Raw genomic sequence first — 12,996 nt, 5'->3', positions numbered from 1 at the left:
TTAAGTCCAATAAGTCATTTCAGTTTAAGATAAGAATGGATGATGCTGGGGAGGGTTTCATTTTATTAGTGATGGGTTTAAAAAGCTTAAACTGCTACATAGGCCATCCAGCTTGGTTCCATTTTTTAAAATTTTATTTTATTTGTTTTAGTTTCAAAGAGCTGTTTTACTTCTCAGAGGTATATTGGTCAACATTTCAAGCCCTCCTTTGCAAGAAGGGAGATTCACTGAATAAAATCTATTCTTTAGAAATAATCCAAACCTAGATCAATCCTGAAATATTCTTACATCTTACAAATATATAATTTACAACTAAAGAACAAATTTGTACCTAGCTTCACAATGACATTTCACATCATTGTTTTTTAGCTTACCTTGGCTAATTATAACATGATAGAATACAATACAAAGTAATAGTAACCGTAAAGCTCTGTAGATCAGTCATAAATAGCAAAGACTTATTGTGAGTTCTTTACATCTGTTCAAGATGAAATCTATTTGTCTTTGATACAGTTTTTTTTCCAGATAAATAAATATGATGTAATCATCATTTTACCTTCAAATGTGTAATGTATAAGGCCATTTCTAAGAATGTTCTCTTCTCAACTGAAGCCTAGCTGTGGCTACACAATCTCCATTTGTTCGTTTACACAGATCTCTCTCTTTTCTTTTCAACCTTTCCTGTCTCACTTAGAGTTAACTATGTGCACATTTGGTAATAAATGCTACCATGGCATTTTGTGGTTTTTCCCTATACTACTACAGTTGCGGATATGGTAGTATTTCTATTATAAACATACGTTTGCAGTTTATAATTTGTTTGAGTAAAAGTTTAAAGATGTTGCTTTGTACATTGTGTTCTAATGGTGTGTTTGTGTTTTCTGATTTTTTTAAAAAGTAGAGTTGCATATATATGCGTATTCCACAATATCTTCTGCTTAAGATTTTGAGTGCCTTATCATTCATGTAAGATTGGCATGGCAAATAGTGTTATTCCTGTTTTATGGAGACCTTGGATATACCCTGGGCTTCCCAGGTGGTGCTAGTGGTAAAGAATCCGCTGTCCAATGCAGGAGACACAGGAGATGTGGGTTCGCTCCCTGGGTCAGAAAGATCCCCTAGAATAGGAAATGGCAGCTCCAGTATTTTTGCCTGAAAAGTTCCATGGACGGAGGATCCTGGCAGGCTACAGTCCATGGGGTCACAGAGAGTCAGACCTGATGGAGTGATTGAGCACGTGCACGCACACACACACACACACACACGCACGCACACACACACAGCCTACAGAGATTAAGTGATTTATCAAAGTGAAGAGGCAGTTGAGGTGAATGAGTTAAGTCAAAACCCAGAAGCCAAGGGGCAATTATCTTCAACTTGGTTGTTTTAATTTGTAGGTGGCATGAGAAAACTCTTTTAGGTTTTTCTTTTTTTTTTTTTATTATTGGTTACTTTGGTTGATACCCTGGGAAATACACTTTACAAACTTGGTCAAACTTTCTGCTTCTTATTCTTTCTGGAAACCCACTTGCTTATACTGGTATTTAGGCACCGTGACCAATGGAGACAGCAGGACAGGTAGGGCAGAGATGTCCAAAACTCAGCCATGGCTATCTGGTCTCTGGATCATAGAAGTCATAGCTCAGTTGTCTTCAGTCAGGAAGAGGATAGCAGAGACCGCAGAAATGGGACATCCCACTGGTACCCAGAGGCATGTGGGGCCAGCATGGCATACAGGAGCCTCCACACAGGCAGGTAGAGCACAAAAGCAGAAGACTGAGTGAGCAGCCTCTCAGTCTGGGGGATGCATGCAGCAGGCAACTTGGCATTGAAGTCAAGCAGTAGGGCTGCAGCCACAGGTCTAGTTCCTTGGGAGGGATTTGGCAGGAGCAAGCCAGCCCAGTCCATTAAGGAGGGGCCTTTCAAGCAGGCTCCCAACGTAGGGGCTCAGGTAGAAGGGCTAAGACAAAAGTCAAGTTACCACATGGGATAGAGTCTAGAGCTCGGGAACAAAGGAGAACTCCAATGATCAGTTCTAGACTACATACAGTAAGCACAAAAAAGCCCAGTAAATAAATCAATTTGTAATGCTGACAAGGGCTGTGGAGAAGATAAAACAGAATAGCAAGTATTTTAAATTTATTTATTGATTTATTCACACATATATATCTTTATTTAACTTTCCACCTACTATTGTTTTCCAAAAGCCGTACATAGGTAAACTGGGATTTAAGAGTTAGGCTGTGGATTTGAGAACTAAAATCATATCAGTTATTACTGAAGAGTGCTTGCCTAGTAGTTTCATCCCTTCCAGACATTTTTAGTGCTATTTTACCAAAATTAAGATTTTCTTTCACTCTCACAATTAGGAGAGGGCAATCGGTGAACATCAATTGGTGCTCAGTTATTAGTACAACTGATGTTCAACGTTAGAGGATAAAGATCAGGTATGTGCATGTGGGTTGTGTGTGTGTGTGTTTGTGTGTGTGTTTAGACGTTAAAACTATGTACCAATATAATAAGGAAGGGTTTTCTGATAATATGAAAGCTATTTGTATGCAAGCTATTTGTATTCAAGAGCGTATCTTGAAATCATATAGAATCTGCTTGCTATCAGGTCATCTGGGTTTTGCAAATTAAAGGTATATATATTTTTGTCTCATAAAAAAAAACAAAACTGAATATTGGACTTATAAATTTAAAGGATCTAAATAAAGGTGATGGATTCAAACACCGAAAAGGTGGTTGAAAGAGCTTACCTTTAAGGAACTTTTTGTACTTGAGAGTCTAGATTTCCACATGGTTTTGTTTCACATTTTATCAGGTAAGTAGGCTATGTGTTTGATCAGTAGATTATCACATTGCATTTTTAAAGATCTTCTTTTGTCTCATAAACATTCGTTTTTATTATTATATTTGAGTTTATATAGCAGTTTGGGCTGGAGAAGGCAATGGCACCCCGCTCCAGTACTCTTGCCTGGAAAATCCCATGGACGGAGGAGCCTGGTGGGCTGCAGTCCATGGGGTCGCTAAGAGGTGGACACGGCTGAGCGACTTCACTTTCACTTTTCACTTTCATGCATTGGAGAAGGAAGTGGCAACCCACTCCAGTGTTCTTGCCTGGAGAATCCCAGGGATGGGGGAGCCTGGGCGGGCTGCCGTCTCTGGGTAGCACAGAGTCGGACACAACTGAAGCGACTTAGCAGCAGCAGCAGCAATTTGGGCTCTCCAAATAATAACCCTGTATTTCAGTAGCAATCTTTTTGAAGTTTTGGCATCATGCCTAATTATATTAAAAAAAATAGCTATGCCAAATACCTAACCATGACATGGTTTTTGACTTGATCTGCAAGTTGGCAGTAGAAAAGGAAATTCTGTAGTACTTCTATATTAACTAAATGCCATATCTACTTAAATTATCTAATATGCTACTGTAACCTACTTATGAAAACAATAGTTAGCTTAGATGAATAGTCTATAAAATAGTAGGAACTGTTTTAATGCTAAAATGACTACAGAGTACATAAATGCCAAATTATATACAAAGGATCTTTCCTTCTTATACTCCAGAGGTCATCATTGATGGCATCAAAAACAACTTGGAAATATGTCCTCTACAATGACATTTGGGTTACTATTTTGTCTTAATTTTCATCCCCATTATTATTGAAATACAAATTCAATTCTAAATACTGACCTGATTTAGATTTTGATAGTTGTGTAGAGATGTCTTTGTAGCAACTGGTGTTTTATTATTCTTTAGTGGTTTGGAGTAGGAAGTTGTTGTTATAGCCTTTGACATCTCATTTAAAAATAATTAATGTGTTTCCTTATTTGCCTGGTGGCACCTATAATGGGTCAATAGAGTGAAAAATCCTGATGTTGGCCATCAGTGGGAAGTTCTTTAGTGGATATATAGAGAATCGGCACTTTGGTCTAAAGAACGAACTGCTTAAGCCTAAAAGGAAGATATGTGGTGAGTGTGGGAAAGGCCTGGGGCTTAATTGTGTTTGCTTGTGTGAATCAGGAGTGTGGTGTGGCTGCCGAGAAAGCAGAGGCAACCAGAGGCCTGGCTGGCAGGGAGAATTCCCAGTAAACAGTGAGGTGAGGGGGTGACTCTACCGACCCTGAATCCCTCTCCCCTGCCTGCTGTCTTGGGGTCAGTTTGGGGTTCTCTAGTTAGCTGTATAAATGTTTAAGTGTTTAAAATTGGAGTTCATTCAAAGACAAGTGGTCAGGATGGAGAGAAAACTTGAAACCGTGTTTATATAAGGAAGAGCTGGAGGAACTGGGGATGTTTATTCTGGAGGAGAGGGTACAGAATTGCTGTCTTCTTAGATATAAAGGGTTGTCATGTAGAAGAGAGGTTAGATTTATTCTGCACAGCTCTGGAGGGTAGAATAAGGGCCAATGGGGCAGATTTGGGCTCAGCTTTAGGAATAACTTTCTGCTGGTTTCACGTGTCCCTGAAAGGAGTGCACTGTCTCAAAAAGTGATAATTTTGTAGCTTGGGGACAGCCATACCTAGGCACATGGTTTCTGTTTTATTCAGGAAGCATCCCATGAGACTGGTTAAAGGTCTCCAGAGTCCTCCCAAATCTGCGAACCTAGTTCAGCATCTCTCACCATCTCTCTGTGTCTCTGTCCAGCAGACACATGTCTTGACCAAGCATAGTGCTAGGGGTGCGGACATCTCCAGGCACTGGAGAAACCAGAATGCTAACAGTGGCCACAGCATAGGGTGAGGAGTGCTCCCAGGGTGATGAACTGCGTGCGTCTGGTCTCAGAGTCCCAGAGAGGGCCCACAAATGTGATGCTCAGATGGCGGTGCCTGAGCTGAGTTGTAAATAGGAGTTGGCAAGAAAGAGTGGCGATTAGGCATTGCAACAGGAGGATCGAGCCTGTGGAGAGGCCAAGGTGAGAGTGTGGGTGCAGGTAGACAGGGAGAAAATAAAATGGAGCAGGAGGTGGAGCAGGAAGTGCTTTGTGTGCTAAACTGAGCATTCAGCTTTAGGAGTTGAAGTTTAGGAATAATGTAATCCAATTCGCATATTTAAAAGGTGGCTTAGCTGATAAGGTTGAGGATGGAGCAGTTCAGTTCATTCGCTCAGTCGTGTCCAACTCTTTGCGACCCCATGAATTGCAACACTCCCTGTCCATCACCAACTCCCGGAGTTCACTCAGACTCACGTCCGTTGAGTCAGTGATGCCATCCAGCCATCTCATCCTCTGTTGTCCCCTTCTCCGCCTGCCCCCAATCCCTCCCAGCATCAGTCTTTTCCAGTGAGTCAACTCTTCGCATGAGGTGGCCGAAGTATTGGAGTTTCAGCTTTAGCATCATTCCTTCCAAAGAATACCCAGGGCTGATTTCCTTTAGAATGGACTGGTTGGATCTCCTTGCAGTCCAAGGGACTCTCAAGAGTCTTCTCCAACACCACAGTTCAAAAGCATCAATTCTTCGGCGCTCAGCTTTCTTCACAGTCCAACTCTCACATCCATACATGACCACTGGAAAAGCCGTAGCCTTGACTAGACGGACCTTAGTCGGCAAAGTAATGTCTCTGCTTTTGAGTATGCTATCTAGGTTGCTCATAACTTTTCTTCCAAGGAGTGAGCATCTTTTAAGTTCATGGCTGCAGTCACCATCTGCAGTGATTGACCAGCAGTCAGTTCATCCACGGACTCCTGTCCAAGTCTCAGGTTTCTCCTCCCTTAGGTGAGGGCCTTGGACTGTTCTGCAGAATTCTATGAAGGTAGTCATTCACTGTCGTCCTTCATAATTTCACTGTGTCAAGTCTGTGGTGCCCTAGGTCTCACTGGCCACTGGATGCAAATGCAGCCATTGGTAGTAACACCCAGATTTCACTCATTTTTGATGCTTAGGACCTCTGGAACCCCTGCAGGTCACACCCAGTTATCTCTGGGCATGCCCAGTGGGAGAGCATAAGCTGCTCTTCTCCTCCAGGCCTCCTCACCTGTTGTTGTCTGTTCAAGGCTCCTCACCTGTCATTATCTGAACCGACCTGAGTGTGGTGCCTCCTCATGCCAGTGCTTTACGATGGCACCGTGGTCCCTGTCTGCCATCGATAGCCCTAGAATTCCAGCCTGTAGAGTACTGAGGTGACCCTGCCCTCCTCACAGTCTTCACTGTATCACAGCCACACTGTCACCAGTCAAAATGGAGAAATGGCTCACTGCCTCATTCTGTGTCACTTTTTGTCACCTTGGCAGGGAAGTGGGACTGGATAAGCTTGTACCTCCCAAAGTCCCTCTTGACAAAGCTCCTCTAGTTTCTGCCCACAGCTCCAAGACTATGGAACCAATCCTGAGAGACACACCAGGGTTTTCTCTCCATTCCAGTTTCCCCCAGTCTCCTCCTATCTTGGCTGATTCTCCTTCAGCAGCAAAATGAACCATAATCCTAGGCTTCGCCTCTGGATCATCAAACATAGCAATACCTGAGATAATGATGATTATCATGTGTGGCGCAGGGCTAAAAGCTGCTCGTGTACCATCTCATTTAATCACTCCCAGCCCAAGGAGGTTCAGATTCTTGGTAGCCTCATTTGTAGATGAGGATGAGGCTAAGAGGAATTAAATAACGTGCTCAAACAGCAGACAGAGCTAGAATTTAAAACCAGACTGGTTTAGATTACCAGACACCAGGTTCCCAGCACTGGGACCTAAACACTTATTATCTTATAACCTGGTTAATGGTAAAGTGCTTACTTTGCTCATTTGTCATCTTTGCATAAATTCCAAATTGGCTTTTGCATCTAGGGCTGGGAAGAAACGGTGGATGCTGCTCTTTCTCACCTCTTGAAGACCTGCCTATCGAAGAGTTCCAAGGAACAGGCTTTGAACCTCAGCAGCCAGCTAGGCATACCCAAAGACACAGGCCAATTGAAGAAGCACATCACCTTGCTGTGTGATCGATTAGCCAAAGGTGGACGTCTCTGCCTAAGTACTGACGCAGCAGCTCCGCAGACCATGGTCATGCCAGGTAGGAACTCCATTCATGCTCCCCAAACACAGTTGTATTAAGGCTTTGGCCAAATTAAAGGGGTGCGCTTTTTACTGTGGTTGTATCGGGGGTTTACATTTCATAGTAAAGTGACGATAGCCAAGAAAATTGCTTGCACGTTTCCCTTCAGATATCCCTAGGAAATCACTTGGATGAATATTCTTGGGGTATTTGCTTGTTAAACATTTCTAGAATGGTATGTCTTTTTTCTTCCCCCTGCTTTTAAATATATGATCCACTTTGTTTTGCTACTAACCAATAAAAAGTGGATTAGAGAATAAAACCATTTTTAAGGAAAATTTTACTAAATGTGATCTCGCGATACCATATTTCATAAATGTAAATAGCATAATACAAGTGGCTAATATAATCCAGATGAGTCCCATCCTTTCTGCCGTTTGTTTGGATTGTGGTCACCAGAATCGGGGGAAGAGACAAATTAAAAAACTGGAGATCAGGCAGTATGAGCAGGCTTCAGGGCTGAGGCCAGTATGTGCCAGGGTGAGAGATCCAGGTTGCCCCTACCTGGGCAGTCAGTGATGGCCATGGACATCTGGGTCAGCCCTTCCCACCATCAGAGGGGCTGAGCTGTCAAGAGCTCTGCATTTTGATCCTTTAGAGGCAGCAGCTCCCAAGTCCCGCTTCCATCTTCTTAGTGTCTCTCTTTATGGCAGCAGCAAGGAGCACAGAGTAAATGAATTTATTAAATGAAGCAGCTATAGCATCTGTTTCCTCCTCAAGCAGGGACCATAGTATGGGAAGTGATGTGGATTTTCTTCATCTTCTTTATATGCCTTTTGTACACCTACCTCCCTATGCTGATGCTCTTCCTCTTGTTTCCTTTCCCCCTCAACCAGCCTTCCTAGAAGTAAAAAGGAATGCAGGTGAAAACTTTAAAAAGATAAACACGGAGACAGCATAGCATAATCTAATAAGCACAGGCTCTGGAGGCAGACAGACAGTGTTTGGGTCCTGTCTTTGTGCCTTACTGCTCATATGACTTGAATATGTTACTTAACTTTCCAGAGTCTAGTCTCTCCTTTCAAAGTGGGTATAATAATGCTGTCCTTGTTTCTAGGGCCTTATATGTTTATAAAGTACCTTGCACAATTCTTGGAACAGAGATACACTGAGAAACTCAAACTATAATTACTGCCATTGTGTAGATGTATGTGTAATTCATCTTCTAAATTTGGATGAAGAGAATGACTGGCATGGGACCATACCATTCTATAGTCTATGATTTGAAATATTTTTTACCTTAATTATACACAGACAGAACATAACTTTTATTTCAAAACCAAATTTCTAATATGGTGTCTCAGAATAGAATTGCCTTCCTACATAGAAACAGTTCTAATAGTTTGAATTTAGGTCTTCTTCATCTTGCCCTTGCTAACACCCTCCTAACTAGTCCTTTGGCCTCTACTCACCCATTGCTGTCTACTATTAGGATGCCACATTTATTGAATGTAGAACTATAGTCATTTGTTTAAATAACTAGATTTGGAGGCGACTTCAGGACTGGGTCCATAGAAACCCTTGATGTAAAATTTCTAAATGTTTGGAAGGAAGACGGTGAGGAAAGGAGGAAGAGAGGGAAGGTAGGCACAGAACGAAGGAAAGTAGAAAATGTGTTTGCTCACAATCCAGGAGTCTGTAAGCCAGGTGTGTGCCTGTCGCGCTAGTCTGACTGAGATCATCCCATTGGGGAGATTGAAGCTGTGAGTGTTTGTCGTGATCACAGTAGCTTGCTTTCACGTAACACTGTTTGGCTTTAGTTGAGTGACTCTCCCTCCCACCTGCTGTGATCCAATCATGACAGTGAGTTTTAAAAAATTGTTAAATCAGCTCTCTTTGTCATTGCCATGCTTCATTATTGACTATAATACTTTTCCTCCTTGGAGCTCCAATTTTTCACACACTAATTTCTGTACTTGGTATGTTTTTGAGGTAGAAGGAACATGTGAAATTATTGCTGTTTTACAAATAGCAATGGAGTTAGGGAAAGCTAAATATCTTGCCCAGAGTCACATGGTTACTGGAAGGGTTAGTCTAGATTCGAAATCTTCTAGCCCATTGTGCTTCCCACTAGACCACACGAACCACAACGGTACAAATAGATTTCTGGCCAGAGCCTCCTTCTGGGTAAACTGTTCTCAATCTGGCTTTCTTTTCACTTAAATTGGTGTTGCACTGTGGGAAGAAAAGGGCAGAAACTGTTCCCCACAATCTCTTTTCTTTGCTCTGAGGAACATAATAAACGTTTACCTTGTATTTGCTATGTTCTTCATTTTTATTATCTTGGTAGGTGACTTGGTACCATTATTTCAGACATAATAAGAAATACTGTGAGTTATGTCTGCTTCAAACCAGTAATTGTGCAATTTATGATGTTAATTTGTTTAGCTGCTATAGTTGTTTCAGAATACATGAAGGTAAAGTGGCATTCTAGAAGGGAGTGGATGACCGAACACATGAACACACAAACATTTTTCGCAGACACTATCTTCTTTTTAATGGTTGGGCAGGAACTCAGAAATCATCTGGTTTGTCTCCCTCACCTAACAGCTGGTGTAACGAAGGCTCTAGAACGATGAAGTGACTTAGTGGTTGGTATTAAAAGGCAGGAGTGTGTGTAATTTTACCGTGTTCCCTATTAAATGGCAGATGAATAAACATCTCAGAATAAAAAACCCTTGGTCTTTTCTAGCCTCCTGACTTTATGAGCCTGGCACCTTGTATGTGCCCTTTCTGTGCTCCAGTAAAGGCCATGATGACAACATCCTCCCTGGCACCCAGAATTTGAAAATCTTCCCCAGTGGGAATTACCTTAAGGACTTCATTGCCTCACATTTCTCCTGCTTGCCTTTATCAACCCTCACATTCTGCGTCAGCATATAACCTAACCTTTACTGGGTATTCTTTTTATTACAGAACCATCAAACTTATATTTCTCTTCTTACCGCTACCGCTCACATCTTTCTGCTGGGGAATATTGCACTTTCATTATATGCCTTTTTCTTAGTCTCAGTGATATGAATTCTACCCTTAGAATAAGAGTTCCATGGGGCCACCAGTGTAGTGTTTTTTTAAAAAATCTGAATGCGAACACCTTTGGTGGTCTAGCTGACTTTCTCATACATGTTTGCTTCATCCTTGCAGGTGCTTAGGGCTGAGGTTTACCTTACATTGCTAGATTGATTATGGAAGGTTCGAGACTAATTGGTATCAGGAAAAGACTCCCTGAAACTGGAGCCATTTCATTGTTGTCATTGGGAAAACAAAAGATTTGTTTGAAAAATAAGTAAAATTGAAATCAACAGTAAGTTTATCATATATTTGCCAAAATTTATGTGATGTCTGTTATGTTATAGCAGTTCTTAGAGACAGCTATGAAGGAGCTGCGGGAGGTGTTTGTTTACGTTCTGTTTCTGGTATGACGAAGGACACTCAAATTTGGCCTAACTAGCACCTTTACAAAGAAGGCCATTTTTAAGAAAACACATTCCAACGTGTTATCCATTTTCCTAGGGGCCTATGATTTTTATGCAAACGATTTTCTTCAGAAATATTTATCTTGTCATTATTCTAACCAATTTTCTTCACTTCATTGTTAACTGGACCAATTGCCAGATTTTCCCTGGGTACTGTCCATGCATGTGGTACAAGTGGTTCTCTAATAACACCTAATTTGCATTGTATTTTGTATCATTTGCAAGATTTGTAATTTCCCTCTGCAACCCATTTATGCTGTATTTGTAACAATTTCCAACAGTCACTGAAAGATGAACCAATATAAGAAGTTGATGGCAGGTGGGGATTCATATAGTGTTGAATGTGGAAAGAAGCTTGAGTAGAGACTAGTTTTATAAGTGGCCGGTTAGTTTTTGAGCGACTATCTTCGTATTATGCTTTTGTTTTTTATTACTACAATTGAGATAATTAGAACATAGGAGAATCCCCCTCCCCCCAATTATGTAAGAATTTAGAATGCGCTAGCCTAAATTCTGATCTCATGTGCTGATGTGGCATTTCAAAGCAATGGAAAAAGGACACGGTGAATTAATTGAAAAATGTTGCTGGGAACAGACCAACCATTTGGAGGAAAAGTAGATTCCCTAGTCCAAAACATGTGCCACAATACATTTCAGATGGGTAGGAGATTTAAATGTAAAAAAAAAGGGAAACTGCCTGAACAGAACAAAATAGAGGTAAATACATAGATATGGAGGCGAGATAGGCCTTTCTAAGTTAAGTCAGCAAAGGCGGAAAGCAAAAAACAGTTTCAGCTGTCTACTTCTTAAGATCTGGTCCAGAAGCATGTGAACTGAGGTATGTGTTAATGATAGTTACCCTGGATGGGGCAGTTACAGGTGGTGTCTTAGCATCCTCCTACTATTTCTCTTCCATATAAGGTGTACATTTTCCTATAAATAACATATATAACTTTGATAAAAAGAGACTCTGGTAAAAATGTCAGCAATAAAATGACCGTAGTATCAGAAACGGTAGTAATGAAAAAATGGTCAGTTTTGTAAATCAGGAAAATTAATGACTTTTACAGTATTCAAGGGTAATGACCTGTGTTTATGGGGCTTGTTTATATTTCAGTTGTGATAAACAAATACAGGTTCTTCAGGACTTTGTGCAGCTTGTTTACGGATTCTGCCTCCTTCCTACCTCTATATCTCATCTCTGAAAATAGGCCAAATCGTGCAAATTATTGATCTCTGAGCAATTTTCTACCCTTTTCACAGGTGACTTCATAATTACTAAATTAGGTGAGCACTTTGGCTATAAACCTCAGTCCTCCCTGCAGGTTTTTTCAATAACACCATTCCCTTCTTAGAGCATTCTCATTTCTTAACTCTTCTTTTGCTATAGAAACCGTTCCCGATAGCTTGTCTTTGGCTCGGGCTTGTCTTTTCCCGTCTGCTTTGTGCCTCTGTGCCTGCACGCGGCCTTTTTCTCTCTGTGCACACGCCTGGTGTGTCTTCTTCCTCTTACAAGGACACTAGTTCTTTTGGGTCGATGCCTCACCCTCATGACCTCGTTTAACCTTAATCACCTCTTTAAAGGCCCTATTTCCAAATACAGCCCCATTGGGGGGCTGGTTAGGGCTTCAACCTATGAATTTTGGGGAGGACACAAGTCAGTCCATAATGCCTCCAGGTAATAGCTAAGTGCATGAAGGACTTATATTTTATTCCTTTTTTGTGTGTGTGAACATAGCATCCTACTTATGCCTAGTATATATATAGTTGATGCCCATCATATATTTTTTAAACTTCTTATTTTGGAATAATTACAGACTCATAGGAAGATGCAAAAATACTACATAGAATCCCAGGTACTCTCATCCAGCTTTCCCCAATGGTAACATTTCATAGACTGTAGTCTGGTATCAAAAACAGGAAACTAACTTTGGTCTACCTTATGTTTTTAGAATGAATCAGTGGAGCTGTTTATAAAGAAGCTAAGTCTTAAAGTAGGTGTGAATTTTAGATATTCAGAAAGGACAGTGGCAGGTACAATAGATAGAGTTGTTAATTTAAGCAAGGAGATATGGGTCTATAAATAAACTGCTTAAATTTTAGGTTGGAAATTTAGTTTGGTACATCAGTAAGCACCAGTTGATATAGAACTTGAAAAGCTAGATAGAAGAGATTGAGCAAATGGTGAAGGAAACTGTTTAGATTAAGATATAAGTGATTTATAAAGGACAGCGTTCTATTCCATTTTGAAAAGTGATTTAAAAAGTAAAGCAAAAATAACTCCCTGTGTTTTAGACATACTAATCTAATAGTGGTACACAGGAGAGAGGGGAATATGGGAAATAGGGAAGAATATAGAAGTTTCATCAAGTTTTTAAATTGCATTGATGGAAATCATTGTTTGTAATTTTGTTATGAATAATGTGCTTTATTTCAAATACAGTGAGCTTGAGATGACTAAGATGCATCCAAGAA

The 12,996-nt window shown here is 40.8% G+C and overlaps 1 protein-coding gene across 4 annotated transcripts in view; it reads left to right on the top strand.

The window, feature by feature from the left end:
* BBS9 (Bardet-Biedl syndrome 9) overlaps positions 1–12,996 on the top strand; it is a 471,120-nt gene that overhangs the window by 399,269 nt on the left and 58,855 nt on the right. For all 4 annotated transcript variants that reach the window (XR_011256695.1, XM_069588065.1, XM_069588067.1 and 1 more), the window contains one exon: positions 6,781–7,003. Coding sequence is in view for 3 of the 4 variants with exons in the window: in XM_069588065.1 (XP_069444166.1) it covers positions 6,781–7,003 (223 nt within the window). In the remaining variant the exon portion in view is untranslated. The remainder of the gene's footprint in view (positions 1–6,780; positions 7,004–12,996) is intronic.

Source organism: Ovis canadensis, chromosome 4, assembly GCF_042477335.2.
Source record: "Ovis canadensis isolate MfBH-ARS-UI-01 breed Bighorn chromosome 4, ARS-UI_OviCan_v2, whole genome shotgun sequence".
NCBI lineage: Eukaryota > Metazoa > Chordata > Mammalia > Artiodactyla > Bovidae > Ovis > Ovis canadensis.
Note: the sequence above shows the minus strand (reverse complement) of the source record. Positions and strands in the feature narration are given on the sequence as shown.